General features: G+C 39.0%; 1 protein-coding gene across 1 annotated transcript; it reads left to right on the plus strand.

The window, feature by feature from the left end:
• The first annotated feature begins 512 nt into the window (after positions 1–512).
• Positions 513–16,237, plus strand: PLRG1 (pleiotropic regulator 1). Its single transcript, XM_010411823.4, has 15 exons — positions 513–593; positions 2,339–2,445; positions 2,670–2,812; positions 3,267–3,320; positions 4,569–4,662; positions 5,055–5,145; positions 5,340–5,441; positions 6,942–7,034; positions 7,367–7,516; positions 7,625–7,726; positions 8,205–8,307; positions 8,876–8,984; positions 10,505–10,644; positions 12,173–12,366; positions 13,332–16,237. Exons 1-15 carry the CDS (start codon positions 585–587, stop codon positions 13,389–13,391), a joined length of 1,551 nt encoding a protein of 516 aa, XP_010410125.1. The 5' UTR covers positions 513–584; the 3' UTR covers positions 13,392–16,237.
• Positions 16,238–16,568: the final 331 nt, after the last annotated feature.

The following is a 16,568-nucleotide window of genomic DNA, read 5'->3' on the forward strand; positions in this document are numbered from 1 at the left end:
GCGTGACGGGGCAGCGCCGGCGCCTCTCCCGCAGCGCCACACCGCCCTCTGGCGGCCGCTGCCCGCAGCGCACACCTGAGACACGGCCCCGCAGCGGGGCCAGCGGGGCCCACCTCCGGCTATCCCAGGGCCATCCCAAAACACGCGGCACAGGGTTGTGTGCAGAGGGTTCTTGAGTATCTCCAGCGAGGGAGACTCCGCAATCTTTCTGGGCAACCTGTGCTGGTGCACGATCATCGGCACAGTGAAGTTCTTCCTCATGTTCAGGAGGAACTTCTGTACACCAGTTTCTGCCTCGTGTCCTATTGCTTGGCACCACCGAGCAGAGCCTGGCTCCGTTCTCTTGTCACCCCCCTTTAGATATTTATACACGCTGATGAAGTGACTCGCACCGCCTGCTCCGGCAGCGCCGGCGGGGCTCGAACCCGCAATCCCCAGTACACCGAGGGGAGGGGGTGCCATAAGCCCCGCCCCTCTTTTATTGTCCCCTCATTTCCCTCTTCCACGCGTCACTTCCGGTGCGGCGCCGGAAGGCGCCGGAAGTGGCTCCATAGCGGCTGCGGCGGGGGGAGTTCGGTGGCGCCATGGCGGAGGTGAGGGACGGGTGGAGCGGCCCCGCCTGTCCACTCTGTCGCGCCCCAGAGGCTCCTCGGGCGAGACCAGGGAGTGGGGCCGAGTCACTGGGGCGGGTTGGGGCCGGGCGAGAGAAGTGCCGCCCCACACCCGCCACCCTCACTGTCCCCTGGGTGGGAAGGGCCGCTGTGGGGATGGACCTTGGCGCCCTTTCCGTCTGCGCAGCCCCCGCCAGGTCCGGCCCGGGGACAGCGAGGTGCACGCAGGACGCAGAGGATGCGGGTCATCGGCCTGTGCCTGTCTGGGGAGGGAGTGAGCAGCGGGCAGCGGGCTTGCTTTGCCAGACTTGTGCCGTGTGCGGAATTGGTGCTGCGGGGCATCAGGCACAGCATCGCCAGCCGGGCAGGGGAGCGGATTGTCCCGCTCTGCTCTGCTCTGGGGCAGCCTCACCTCGAGTGCTGGGGGGGCAGTTTTCGGTACCACAGTGTAAAATAAAGGTCTAAATGAAATGAGTATGAATGGTGTGGAGGGGAAGCTTTATGAAGAGTGGCTGAGGTCGCTTGCCATGTTCAGCCTGGAGAAGAGAGTGAGGGGAAACCTCATTTCAGTTTACAGTTTCCTCGTGAGGGGGAAGCAGAGGAGCAGGCGCTAATCGGATCTGATCGCTGTGGTGCCCAGTGACAGGACCCGAGGGAATGGCCTGAGGCTGTGTCAGGGGAGGTTTAGGTTGGATATTAGGAAGGGATTTTTCACCCAGAGGGTGGTTGGACAGGGAAACAGGCTCCCCAGGGAAGGGGTCACAGCACCAGCCTGACGAGTTCAGGAAGCATTTGGACAATGCTCTCAGGCACATGGTGTGATTTTTGGGGTGTCCTGTGCAGGACCAGAAGTTGAACTTGAGGGTCCTTGTGGGTCCCTTTCAACTCAGCATGTTCTGTGATTATGGGGAAATGATGCTGTCATGCTCGACCACCAGAGAGCTACTGACTCTGTTAGCCCATAGTGGCATCCTCAGGGGTCTTTGTGAGGGCTTGGGAGTACCGCTGTGGAGAAGGCCCCTGGTTTTATAGGCTATAGAATCGTTACTGTGGGGTGAATGTCATGCCCTTCTAAAAGCATGTGGGGTTGTCAGGATTATAGAAGAAGGTGGAACGACTGCTGCCCCATGCAACACTATGAACTGGTTTTTTACAGAAAAGTTTTTGTCAAAAATTACTTGCAGAAGCTTCTTCCCTGCTGGGGAGACGTGGTCTTACCTACTCCTCCGTTTGTTGTGTCAACAGCTGCTGTTGTTGAGTGGCGATTAGCCATGCTAACGTGAAGTGGTACACAAATTCACGATTGCCCATGTTCTTTTTATGGTGGTAGTGAAGGAAAATTTACAGGGGTTTTTTTCAGAATTGGTTACTTTATTGCCTGCATATAAAAACAGAACTGGAAAGGATGTGAGATAAAAGCTTTTATATTCATGGATTTGTCATGTAAATACCAGTGCAGAAAGTTTGATCAGAGTTTTTGGCTTGCTTTTCAAAGTCTTGTAAGTTTACAAGGAATAGTATATAGTTTTGAATAAACACTGTAAAACAATTAACAGATAAACTTAATTTTTTAGTTTCCAAAAGGATTAGTGTCTTCTGTGAACTGAATGGTTGCATATGATAGAACTGAGATTTGAAATTGCTACTCAGTTCAATTTATGTTTCAGTTTACAGTTTTTCATTTAAATCTGTTCAAGCATATTTAAATGCTTTTTTCTTTATTTTAGGAAGTCCAAAAACATTCTGTGCACACACTTGTGTTCAGGTCTTTGAAGAGAACCCATGACATGTTTGTAGCTGATAATGCCAAGCCTATCCCATTGGATGAAGAAAGGTAAGTGCTGCTGCACTCAGTGAAGTTTTTAAACTCTGTTAATGATTGCTCCACCCAAGTCAGAAATTCAGATGTTTCTGTGCTGTTAACGGTGTAATTTTGAGAGGAGAGAAATATTAGAGTTGTAAAGTAAGTTTTATGACATCCTCTCTAAAATATTTCAAAACTTAGTAACAGTTCAGAAACTGGGGTTTAATGAGGATTATGCTTTACTCTTCCCACAGTCACAAGGTGAAAATGGCAGTCAAGCTGCGCACAGAGTACGGCTCAGTGCTACACATGCCCACTCTCAAAGAGAACCTGAGGGAGAAAGGAGGCCCCAACACTGGGGATCCCTATGGACACAAGCAGTATTCTGGAAATCAAGGTTAGTTTGCTCTTAGTGGTATATTTGTCCTTTCTTTTGCAACAGTCTCACTGATGTAGAATCTAAAGAATGCAGTCCAGTGTTAATCCACTGGAAATAAATACAGAAATAAAAGAAACCTTTTTTGATTGGTATTTTTCTTGCTAGGGTCCACAGGAGGTACGTGATTCAGAGCAAGGGGAAAGCTTGTTTATAGCAAAGGAGTTATTGGGTGCTGTGGATTTTTTTTATAGTGATTAATTGGTAAAAAGAGTAATTTTTGGTAACATTAGTGTGTGCTGCACACAGAACAAATTAAATTAATGAAAATGAGAAATGTCTAAGTACACTGGAAGTGGTTACTGGTTTCTGCCATGTGTGACCTGCTCTGTTTTCCTCTGTTTGCTGTTTGAGTGCATTATTTACAGTGCAGTATAAAATGTAATTATTAATATAACATTTTCTTGCTCTTTAGGACAAGAACTTGAGTATGTGGTGACTGGTACACACCCATACCCATCTGGGCCTGGTAAGTAAAATTTTGCAAGTGTTTGCATGAACTTTTTGGTTTCTTGTATGAACAAGGCATTGTTCATCCTAGCAGGAGCAGGCTTCCTCTTGTTGTGAATCCATACTTGATAGTAATGGAATGTAGCCTGCTTTTCGTCACCAGAGTAGAAAGGTGCAGGTTTCACCACCTTGCTCTGGGAAAGAGACTTAAAGGTTTAATAGTTTTAGTGTCATTTGGTTTTGTCCATGCTTGTAAGGGTTATGTTTCTGTATTGTTACATTGGCCATTGCTAATTGCCACTGTTGCTGATGAATCCTGCTCTATTCTTGTAAGAGCTTAGTTTTAGCTGTTAATCTTTCATTGTACTTAAGTTTATTATGAGTATAGTGGAAAATCTGTTGTTTTGGCTTATAAATTAACAAATATGAGTGTTCAGTGGACCCTCAATCATTAAAATACCAGGCATAGTTTCTTGTAACTGTGCGGTTGAGAATTTCTCACAGTGGTTTCGACAAGTTTAATGTTCTTTTAATAGAATCATATATATCAGGGTTAAAAATCAGATTTCTTTCTTTGCTGTTTCTTGTTTTAACCTGAATATTTTGCCCAAATACTGAGTTTGTTGTCAACTGACAGAAGTTTGGTTAGGAAGAGAAATAAAGCAATTAGTTAAATTCACCAGTCTGCTCCAAAACTGTACTTTACAAAGAGTTTTTAAATTTTTTTAAAGAAAAGATCTGCTATTCTTGAGATAATGTTAAAAATCTGAAGATATAGCCTGAAATTCTCACTTCAGTGGAACTAAGCCTTTTGTAGTTCTGGCACCACTGTGTGATGCGTAGCCCCACACAGGGTTGGATTATAATTTGTACTAAAGGGCCTAAGTTAGCAAATGCTTCACAACACCATGTTTATTTCTGTAATGTTTGAATTTCCATAGAATTTGAAGCTGGATAAAAAGATGGATGCTGCTCCTAATTAGACTTTTTTTTTTCTCGTTTCCACTGATATAAACACACAGTTTTATACTCTAGAAATTTTGTATTCACATATGTAGTAGATCAAGATGAAAAGGATTGGGCCAAAACAAAGATTTCAGTAGATTTGAATTGGATGTGAAAATGTTATTGAAGGATGACGCTTAATATTACAGGTGTGTCAGGCCCTTGTTTGCAGGTACACGTGTATATACATGTTAGTATAATACACTTTTGAGTTCCTGTTTAAAAGAGTTGTCTTTGTTTGTGCCGTGTTATTTTTTCCAAGGCGTGGCTTTGACAGCAGATACTAAGGTCCAGAGGATGCCAAGTGAATCTGCAGCACAGTCCTTAGCTGTAGCACTTCCTGCTTCCCAGTCCAGGTACTGCTGTGTTACCTCATTGACACTGTTATCTATGGGAGTTTCAAGGCAAATCACAAAGGCTGGGATAGGAGCTACCTGGAGTAATTAAAATATTCTTTAAAAAACTGCTTTTGGTGTGGACAGGCATCATTTTCTGTATGCTTTTTTTTTTGTATTGTCATAGAGGCAGTGGGTGGACGTTGGGACAAGGGAAATTTTGTTTAGGCAGAAAAGAGGTGAAGCTTTGTGGGTATCTGGGGTGGTCAAGCTCTGGACAGGGTGCTAAGAGAGGTTGTGGATTCTCCATCCTGAGAGGTGTACAACACTCAGCTGTATGCAGCCCTGTGATGCCTTATCACTTAGCAGGAGAAAGTTGATTGCAATTCATCAACCATTTTCATTCACCCTAGGCTGGATGCAAATCGGACAGCTGCTGGCGTGGGTGACATTTACAGGCATGCTGGGATATCTGAGCGTTCACAACCTCCTGGGATGTCTGTGGTGAGTCTGTTGCACATCTAATGTGAAAAGTACACAGTATTGACCAGACTGCTTCTGGAGCTGTGTGTGTTGTGTGGAGATCTCCTGATTGACTAAATTTAATCAGTGTTGAGAAGGCAGAATAAAAAGGTTTTAGCCTTTGGGCAAAGAGGTGAGCTACGAACCAGAAGAGTAACCCTTCTTTTAACTTACAGGCTATGGTGGAAGCTGGTGGAAACAAAAATTCTGCGTTAATGCCAAAGAAGGCTCCAACCATGCCCAAACCTCAGTGGCATCCACCTTGGAAACTGTACAGAGTAAGTTAGAAATTACATGACACGAGCACGCATAAAAAGTAAACATATTTTATGTAAGAGCTTAAATCATAATTTTTGTTCTCATTCTCAAAAATGTAATCAAATATGATTCAAAAATGTGATCAAAAAGTGATCGCAACTAAGTTGTATACACACACTCTCTTTGAACCTTTTTTTTGCTCTTGTAGCTGTGTTACGCTAAATTTGTTAGGTTTGCGGTATTAGTCAGAAATCTGAAGGCTAATCTTTAAAAGAGTTTTTTGAAAACCACTTGAACTCCAAGGAGTGTGTAGGTTTTCTAAATACAGCAGTATTTGAATGTGTTTTCTGTAGAAATTAAGATAAATGCCATTTGAAAGAAATGGCACCAAAATAAATCCATAAGAGATTTATGGTAAACAGATGAAAAATTGAAAAATGCCTCCTTGTTAGGAGCACTTTCTTTTCAGAGAAATACTCTGAATAACAATTCAAGTCACTAGAGTATTTGTACATGTAAACAGTTTTAGTGAAGGTTTGTTGTCAAAATCCTTGCTCAACAAGGCAAAAGCTTGTTCAGACAGCTTGGAAATAAAAGCGTAGCTGGAACACCAAATGCGGGTTTCATCTATCTGTTGCTTTAGATCTACATTTTAACTGGTTTTCCTAAGCTTGGTTTGAAGTTGTGAAAGATGTGAACTCAAAATAGGTCAAATGAATTATTTCTTAGATTTCTCCCCAGAAAAGCCCATTTCTATTCCTATATTAAGAGATTTTGACACTTACCTTAAAATCTTGTGTCTGTGGTCTCATGTGATCAGAAAAGTCCACTTTAGCTTTCCAAAGTATTTCTTCCTAAGAAGCTTTGTTGTGTTTTAAATCTTTTGAAATGAGCTGTATGACAGTACATGAAACATGACATCCAGTGAAACCAGTTACAGGTTTTGATTTTAGCTGTCTGACTTTGGAGAATTTAGAGAAACAGAAAGGCTGCTGAAAGCAAAGCATGTGTTGGCGGAGTGTTTCTTGTGAGATCAGTCTCCATTATTTTATTGCTGGAAAGTGTCCAACTCTCATATTACCCCTCTTTTGGGGAAAAGAAGGTGATGGTGTGCTTGAAGAGGTTATTACATAGAAATGTAATTTAATAGCCAGTATTTTTAGAATTGTTCTTTGTATAAGCACTATACAGCAGCATAAGGAATCGGTGCTCAAATAGACTCTTTCTCTTCAAAGCTTCAAGTGTTGAGCCACAGTGTTTTGGACTCTGAAAGGGTGTGAAAAAGTTGCTTATAGGAACAGGATCTTTACTTATTGCAAGCTCCCCAAGTCTGGTGTACATAAATTTCTAGTTTTCTCTTTCTTTAACTGAAGTAGAAATCAAGTTGTCTTCAGATCTGATTTCACATTTGACTTTTCTTGGTAAATACTAGCAAATTTCAGTGTTGGAGAAGGAAAATTACATCAAAAGATGTACGTGTATTATTTCTGATGTATAAAATTTTTTGGTTCTTTCTCAAGGTTATCAGTGGTCACCTGGGCTGGGTGAGATGTATTGCAGTAGAACCAGGAAATCAGTGGTTTGTTACTGGCTCTGCTGACAGAACCATAAAGGTAAGAGGCTGGGAAGAAATGACTGACAAAGTTTGTAGTGGGTGGGGGTTTTTTCCCTTTTTATTTAAAAATGTCTCCAGCCCCTTGGAAACAATTTCTTGTTTACTGTTAGTGGAATAATGAACTGCAGAACATTTTTTCTTTTATTACCTTGTCATAGCACTAATTCTTTTCTTGAGATTTCATTTATTACATGGTCATATCTGGAGACGAAATATTTGTGATTCTATTTTTAACTTACAGTGCAACAGGATCAGTTACATCTGGGCTGTTTACCCAGGCTTACTGTGTAGCTTTCTCCTGTCTACCTTAAAATACCTCTTTTGGTGCAGATTTGGGACCTTGCTAGTGGCAAATTGAAATTGTCTTTGACGGGACACATCAGTACTGTACGAGGGGTGATAGTAAGTGCAAGAAGTCCATACCTCTTTTCTTGTGGAGAAGACAAACAAGTGAAATGCTGGGATCTTGAATACAATAAGGTAAGCTATGGTTTCTTTAATTGAAGGAATTGGTGGTAGCAAATACAGAAATCAAAGCATTTAGAATATTCTTTCAATTATTAGTTTGTGTGGTTTTTGTTCATTTAGGTTATCAGACATTACCATGGTCATCTAAGTGCTGTCTATGGCTTAGACTTGCATCCAACAATAGATGTGTTGGTGACATGTAGCAGAGATTCAACAGCACGAGTAAGTATAGCACTGTTGTGTTTAAACACCCTGATATGTGTATTTCAATATCTTACATTTGTAAAAAAGAGCACTTAGCAAAAGTTAACATCAATCTAGATGAAATACTAAGATGATTTGTGTTAGCTTGGTCTTACATTGTTGGTAAAATTGAAGCCCAAATACAAACATGTCATGTCACTTCAGGATGTTTTATTTCTTAATTTAGTAGGTAGATTACATAATATATGTAGGATTGCTTAGTATTTAGAAGGTGGTATGGGACTATGGTGACTTAAATTATTCATATGCATAGAAGTTCACTGGCAGGTTCCTGCTCTCTTTGAAATTTGCCAGCTGAGGCAGTTCTGTGATGAATGTTTGGTTGAAAAATACCACCTAAATACCATTTTTTAATCTGTAGACTATTGGCAGTGCCTAAAATACATTGAATATGCACCTGTTACTAACCTCTCACATATTTGTTGTGAATTCATAGATTTGGGATGTGAGGACAAAAGCCAGTGTGCACACACTGTCAGGACACACAAATGCAGTAGCAACTGTGAAGTGCCAAGCTGCAGAACCACAAATTATTACAGGTATAGTAGGCGTGGTTTCATGAGTAACATGATGGAAAAACCTAATGATGAATGTGTTTGTTCAGTAATTGTGTGATGTTCATAATGTTACCTTGGAGAATTTGCTCAATATCTCTTACTAGTTTCTGTTGAAATTGGGCCATGCAGTGGTTACACATACTATTAATGGTATGTTTAAGCAAATATGGCTGTGCATTGTTCAAATGCTTTTCTGCACTTCTTTTTTTTCTGGTGTTAACATTTGTGTTGTAATATGTATTGAGACTTGGATTTTCTGTGATATTTTAGCTCTCCCCATTTCATTTAAGGAGCATCCAGTACCGTGGTTAAGTGTTCATCTTCTTTTCCATTATGTCAAAATCCAGCTTTGCAGTGTAACTTAGTTCTTAGATTTCAAACTGAGTAAAAAGACTATTGCAATCCAGCATATTCTTCATTTGAGGTGGCATTAGCACAATATTATTGTCTCGCATCATTTTGGCTGCCTTAGCAAAGTAATGATTATGATAAAGTCAAGGCGATGGTTTCTACTTTTTTTTTTTTTTTTTTAATTTTCCTTTCATTGTAGGCAGTCATGATACTACCATACGGCTCTGGGACTTGGTGGCAGGAAAAACTCGTGTTACTTTAACAAATCACAAGAAATCTGTAAGAGCAGTAGTGCTACATCCGAGACAGTAAGTTTTCCTCATTCTGTTACACTTTCACAGTGCTTTTGAGAGCTGAAGAGAGCCAATGTGAGTGAAGATCTAGAATGGTAGAGTATAATAATGTGAGAAAGTAATGCACTTAGGATGATGCAAAAATGTACATATCAATTGTCAGATACGTTTTACTGCATTGATTGTGCTTCTCTAGTATTGGCATTGGTGTACTTGAGCAATCCTGAGAATGTCTTATATCCCACAGAGTTACTTATGTGTGTGCCTTTCATTCAGTCCTTAAAAATCAGTGATACAGGGCTTGTAAGGCTAATAATAAATATGTAACTGAATAGTTGTGAGCAGAAAGTGCAGTAGTTTTGTAATGGGCCATTGCACATGTGTGATTAATGCTAAAGGAGACTGATTAATAGAACGGCCTTTGTTTTGAATATGTGGTTCACTGCACAAGACATTTCAATCTTAACTGGCCCTAAAAGAAAACTTACTGTGAGAATTGAAACTTTGAAGCAGATGGTCTTGGAAGTGCTCTGAATTTGGATGCTATATTTTGATGCACAGCAGTTGCCTGTTTGGATGCCCTTTAAAACAATGGAGAAAAGGAATTCACATAGAACTTCAATACTTCTGTGCCTTTCATATTTTAAAATTACATTCTATCATTTCTATCAGAAATTCAGAATCTTTGATATGAATAAACTCTGTTCCAATGTGTGCCTGAAATCTTGTATAGCCTGTTATCTGTAGCTATAGAAAAAACCTCTAGTTCTACTTACATTCTGAAAAAAAAAAAAAAGTAATTCTAGATTCAGCTTCATCAATTACACCTTTTTGAAAGTAAACTTGAAGTGTTCTTGTCAAACAGTAGCAGCTGTGAGCCTGTATTTCAGTGTTTCTATTTTTTTAAATGTTCTGGCATTTTCTCATAAGACTCACTTTTTTATTTGTAGTATCTTTTAAATAGACAGCAAATTGCCTGGACAGTGTGGTAGTGAAAGTATTCCTACAGACTTTTATGTGTGCTACCCAAATAACGAAGAAACTGCTTGCACATCTTAAAATGAAGGAAATTTTTATTTCAGGGTATCTCACTGGAAGAGATGATCTTTCTTAGTTACATTTTTGCGGGGCCTTCTCCTTGCTTATGTAATTTTGGAAGACTAGCTGTTAGCCTATGCTTGGGGTTTGTTGTCTTTTTTTTCCTGTTACCTTTGCTGATGATGCCCTTATACCTGAAAATTTGCCAGAATAACAACTGAAGAGAACTTAATGTGCATTTTAAGTACTTGCATATTAAATCCTGTGCCGTATAGGATATTATAAAGCTTAGTCTATGAAACGGAAAGAAAATAGTAGGAATAGCTAATTCATGACTTCATAAAATTGCTTAATTTCATGTAAAGTAAACATGTCAGAAAAGCAGTTCTAATATTAAGTAATTTTGCAACTAGCATTTAGCAGTAGTTTTAATGAAGGACATTTGCTCTCACTACAGCGATTTTGAACTTTAATATACTGTGTTTATTTTCTTTCAGTTACACATTTGCATCTGGTTCTCCAGATAATATTAAGCAGTGGAAATTCCCAGATGGAAACTTCATTCAGAACCTCTCTGGTCACAATGCTATTATAAACACCCTGGCTGTAAATTCTGATGGTGTTCTGGTCTCAGGAGGTAAAAGTCAGAAATACACATTCCTCTCCTTTCCCCCATGCCCATGTGGCTGGAGGTCCTTAGGCAGAGATGCTCACAGAGCTCTGCTTTACCTAGGCCTGTGAGCCTGCTGCAGGACACCATTTCATTTCATAGTGAATAGGGCCACTTTCATCTTCTTGGATGTTTCTGAGCTGCATGCAAATAAAATAAATTTGAAGGACTTCTAATGTGCTGCATGGAAGAGGTTTCCTCTTCTCATCTGGCTGCTGCTGCAAGGCTCCAGAGTCCATCCTTTATGATCTGCTAATCATCAGTGCCTCCTCTAGAGTTAGCTGCACATTGATGCAGTGAGACTGGATAGAGGATATAGAAACATCTTGATGAAGCTGATGGGGAATAGGGCACTTGGTCCCATTTGGTCCCCTTGGATATTGTATGTCCTGTAGGCTAAGGATGTGGAGTAAGATGGGACTGTGCTAAGCAGGAGCTGGAAAACAGCCAATTACATTGTCACCTTACTCTGGTTATGTTTCCAAGTATGTGTAAAAGGGGCCCTTGATTTTAAAATTTGGATAAAGCTGTGTTTGACATTTGGCTCATTCACAGTAGGAGCAAGAACTTCACAGAATACTGGAATAGACTTACATTTCCTTATTATTATTTGAAGACACTTTCAGAACATCTTTTTAAGACTTTTATTGTTAGTAGTAGCTGAGTCTTAGAAAATACCTTCTCCTTTTCCACATAAAAAACCCCCTGTCATTTTAATAATATTAGTTGTGACTTTTTAAAATTAAAATTTGAGTATCAGTTCTCCCCTTTACATCTTCATGCTATCTACAGCACCTTCAGAGGAGGTGATGCCGAATTAAAAGAAGTTGATTTTACCTTGGAGTTTTCTACTGTAGAAACACCCTTCTTGAAACATCTGGATTTCCTGTCTAGCTGGCAGCTGTGGAGAAATTTAAATTTTAATAGATCTGTTTTGGCTAGAAAATGCTTTTGAAGGATATTGGGTTTTGTAACTGAAAAATTATCTTGAGAACATCCTTCTGAATAGAGAGTTCAGATTGCTGTGAATGCCCTGTAGCTGATGCCAGCAGCAGCAATACTGGCAGAGGTTTAAACCAAATTTGGAATAAAACCTGTGCAAACATCAAACCTACTTTGCATGATGTAGAAGTCTTTACTGTCCTTAATCTCTTTGGTAGGATGATGCCTCTTCATTCAACTTTAGTGGAGCTACTGTTCAGGGAGCTTGAAATTCAGAATGCCAGTCCTTAGTGTGCTTCCAAAGCAACTTGCTGCAATTGCCTTGTGATGTAGTTTATCATCTCTCAGGGTTATCTGATAAAAATCTGGATGAGATTCTGAAGAAGAAAAAAAGCAGAAAATAGGAAAACTTATGGGGTGTGCTGAACTGTTCTGCATGAATGTTGTGAGATGTATTCCTGATGTATATACTAGTTGTTCATGATACTCCTTCTAGAAAACAGATAGAAATTAACTGGTCAAAATACTAAGTTTGTTTGTTTGTTTGTTGTAGCTGATAATGGTACTATGCATCTTTGGGACTGGAGAACCGGATACAATTTCCAGAGAGTACATGCAGCTGTACAGCCGGGTTCTTTGGACAGCGAATCAGGAATATTTGCTTGTGTTTTTGACCAGTCAGAAAGCAGATTGCTAACTGCTGAAGCTGATAAAACCATAAAAGTATACAAAGAAGATGATACTGCGGTATGTGAAAGTGTCTTTTTAAAGTATTTTCATCAAATCAAAAAAAATCAGACAAATATAACACATGTCAGTAGGGGACATGTTCAGACTTACGTAATCTGTTTTGTTGAAAGACCTCTGCATTAGCATTAATAGGACAGTAGCTAATTTCTGCATTCCTAATTCTTATTATATGCTGTAGTACAAGTGTCAGGTCTGTGAACTCTTTTGCAAAAGGCCTTTGTGGTGAAGTTTGGAGAAATCTGAATACAATAACGTATTTTGGGTTTTGAACCCAGTGGGGAACTGTGGGGTTGTATTGATAAAAACATGGGGATCAGCAAAAGGATTGCACTTCAGAGGTTTATTGCACTTAGTTATATGATCTGGATTGGTTATTGGCCTTGACAACTTTTAGAATTTAGAATAAATAGCTTATTTTCACACTGTTAACTCTAAAATCTGAACTCATTTACTAGTGGAGAAGACAGTAGATTATTGTGTCGTTTATCAGTGTATGTCTTAAATATAAAGAATAAAAGAATTTTTATTAAGCATTGGAATTTTGCACTGAATTAGACTTGGAGCAACTCTCAGATATAAAGAATCGGTTTTGAAGTTGGGCAAAATACACTCAATGACATCTACCAATACTGATACCTCTGGAAGGACTGTCGCTGGCTACTCGTGTTCCTGTGCTTTGATACAGTGTTGTTTTGGAAATGCCATTGGCAACCTGATCTTTTTCCTTGTTGGAAAAAAAAAGAGTGATAAGAACAGAACAAGTACTGCTATGTACTTCAGACAGTGAGATGATAGAAAATTTAATTTGGATAAGTTAATTACATTGTAGATTAGGTATTAATAATGCTACGTATGAAATAGAGTACAGAATACTTCATAAGTAATATTTTAAACTAAACCTTAATTATAGGTGAGTTTCAAGTTTAAAATAATCCTTACGAGATTTTTTTTTTTTCCTTTAGACTGAAGAAACCCATCCTGTCAGCTGGAAACCAGAAATTATCAAGAGAAAGCGATTTTAGTGCAACAACATACTACTTCTGTAGTTTTGTTTTGGCTTTCCTGAGAGCTTTCAGTCGCATTTTGTTCTGCCTAGAACAGCAGAGCAAGAAGTCAGTTAAGTCATTGCTATTTCAACATGTTTTATAATAAATTTTGCTTCTCTTTCCTTTTGTCTTTTTTTGTTGTGATTCCAGCAAACCAGTTGAATCTGTTAACTTTGTGGAGCATGCAGGGTTCATGAAAAAGATAGGTGTGCAGGTGGTTATTTTTTTAGACTTACGCTCGATAGATTCTTATAAAAATATTTTGATGAGCTAGGTTGTCTGAAACACCCTTGCTTGACCTCAAAAGTTAATTACAAATTCATGCATAGAAGTCATCTTCTGGAAATTCCTTGGGGACGCTTTCAGATTTTAGACCAATACTGTTTACTGTACATAGGCTAAGTCTATACTAAATTAGAATTTCAGAGTAATTTAGAAACAAGCAAGACAACACAATAAGGTAGTTTGCTTTAAAAACATGGCCTCTGAGCATTGCTGGTGCTGTTATTGAATGAAATGGATTTTCAAAGTGTATCTTTCCCCAGGAAAGCTTTCATATGGAAGCACTCATGTTCATTTATGTTATTTCAGAGTGGGCCTTCTGTAGCAGGAACCACTGTCAAATCATATTGTTCGCAGTCACTGCAGGGTTAGGACCAGTTGACTTTCTTTGTAGATGAACTGTTGGTTTTTTCCATTTATCTAAAGCATATATCACAGTAGAGTGCAGTGAACTTTCACAGCTGAGCTCGAGGAAAAGCTCTTAAGTCATTTAAGCCTTAATTCTACACATTGCGTCTTCCCATGATCTTAGGAAGGAATTTAAAATAAGCTGTTACTGAAAGATGATTTGTACGTCTGAAGGGACAAATCTTTCATTGGCTCTACAAATAGTCAGGTAACAAGCAGTAAACATGTAAGCCTCCTTGCTACTGCTTATCTGTGATGTCCGTGCTGCTCTAAAGCACTTTCTCTTCACAGGGCAGTGGAGAAAACCATTGTCATTTGGCCATTCACTTACTGGCAACTTTGCTAGCGGTGTTAATAGTTGCATTGGCAAGTGTCACGCTGGCTAGATGCTGGAATAAATCTGTGGCCTCACTGATATCAAGCATTGATATCAAGCAGTTCACAATAATTATTTCTATTCTCTACCAGTTTGACTTCTTTCAAATCTAGGGTTTATGTTAGACAAATGAGTTATTTGCAATGTAATTTACAAAAAGCTAGTAAAACTAAGACTTGTTTATATTATGACAATTTTTGTCTTTTTTATGATGCATAGGAGGTCTTGTATTTATAATATGAATGTTTGACAATGTCATTTCAAGGGAGTCCATGCTGCATAAATAACTGAATTTTAGTTCACAGCTACTGTCAGAAGTAACTTCACAAAATAGGAAGGGGAATATTTCGTATTTAGGAGTTGGATTAAGCATCTTTTATTTCACTGGTAATTTGAATTTTTGTGGATCTTGATTACAGTTCTTTCCATGTTAACTAATATAACAATTAAAAATACAGGTTATGGCTTATGCATGTTGTATGTTGCTACTAATGCTTCATTCCAGAAATCAATGAATTATTGGTGTTACACAAAATTTTGTTGCTCACAGTGAAATCCTCTTTAGGAAACCAGAGTAGAGAGAAACACCTTACTTGAAAAGAGGTGGGATCGTTGAGAATTTTTTTGTTTCGTTTTGTTTTCTTTTTTTTTAAGAAGTGTCTGTTTCTTTTGATAGTTTGGAATGAGGAAGGAGAAATTACAGCTCTAGCTATGGCCCACAGTTCTAGCACGTCTTTTCTGTACTGGCACTTCACTTTAGAAACTGCATTTATTCCACTCTTCATCGTTTTGAAGACAGATCACAAAGTCTCCGTAAGAACCTGTGTTTCTTCTCTGGACTTCTGGAGGAATCTGCTGTCTTGGGGCAGTGGTTGTCAGAACATTTCTTTTTTGTGCCCTCGGTAAAGATTTTGTCTATAAATTAAAGGCCGTGCACTATTATTTGGGATAATATGTTTCCTTTTTGGCTCTAGGATAGGCTGCCCCAGTTCTAAGTGTGATTTTTTTTTTTTTTTAAGTATATTCTTGAGCATTTGATTTACTTGTTCATTTCCTTCCCAGCAGTTTTTTCTTCCACTTGACAGTAATCATCACATGTTCTTCTGTAAGTATTATTTATGATGCATCAAGATTATCAGATTGCATCAAAGTGCTTCTCTAGTGCAGAGTAAGCCTGGATACTCAGTTGTGACACACACAGGCCTGATTGTGTAGGATACACAATGACATTAGATTTGTCCATGTGAGTCATAAGGTGAAGCAAAAGAGGAGGGTCTGGTCTACTGGATGTGTTTTACATGGTTCTGGAAACTGCAATGCCAGTTTAATAGTCTAATTTCAGAAAATAATTATTGTTCTCAATTTCATAAAATTTGATGTTGTCTTCTGTATAGGATCAAATAATTTCTACCACAAATCCTGAGATTTGTTTTATACTGTATATATAATTGCGGAGGAGTAAGAAAATGGGTTTTGTTTGTAACATAAAAAAGTGTAACTGGTAAAAGTGATGAATTTTCAGATTACTCTTTGCTGTATACTGAAGCATACAGTGTAAGCTGTGCAGCTAAAACACTGTTGTTTGCTGGCAGTGTGAAAGATGTGCAGAGCAGTGTGTATTTGGAACTGAAAGGCTTACAGGAACAAGTCTTTAGTAGCAGCTTCTTTTTAGTTTTGTTGGATTGGAATTGAAGTGCTATACCTGATGTAAGTGACAGCAATTTAGCAATCAATAAAACCTTCCATACAATATGAATTCATGTCTTTTTTCCATTATGGATTTATAGTAATAAGAAAAAAAACCACTGTATTGAAAATGAAAGTAATTTAGGATTGAAATGGGCTGTTTCCCATAGCACAAGTCTTTTTGGGCCATCAGCTGTAATGGGAAGAGAGAAACTATTGATTGCTGTTTTATGGAGAGCTTCCTGTCTGCATGAAGGGATTAGCAAAACAGATGCAGATTTGTTCATGCATTTTCTCTAGTGTGTTTTATAAAAACATGCAAACACCTCTGGAGTTTAAGTATGAGTTCTAGGACAAGTTCTGGATGACAGCTTTGTGGGTGAAAGAAAGCTTAAACTAAT

Source organism: Corvus cornix, chromosome 4, assembly GCF_000738735.6.
Source record: "Corvus cornix cornix isolate S_Up_H32 chromosome 4, ASM73873v5, whole genome shotgun sequence".
Taxonomy (NCBI): domain Eukaryota; kingdom Metazoa; phylum Chordata; class Aves; order Passeriformes; family Corvidae; genus Corvus; species Corvus cornix.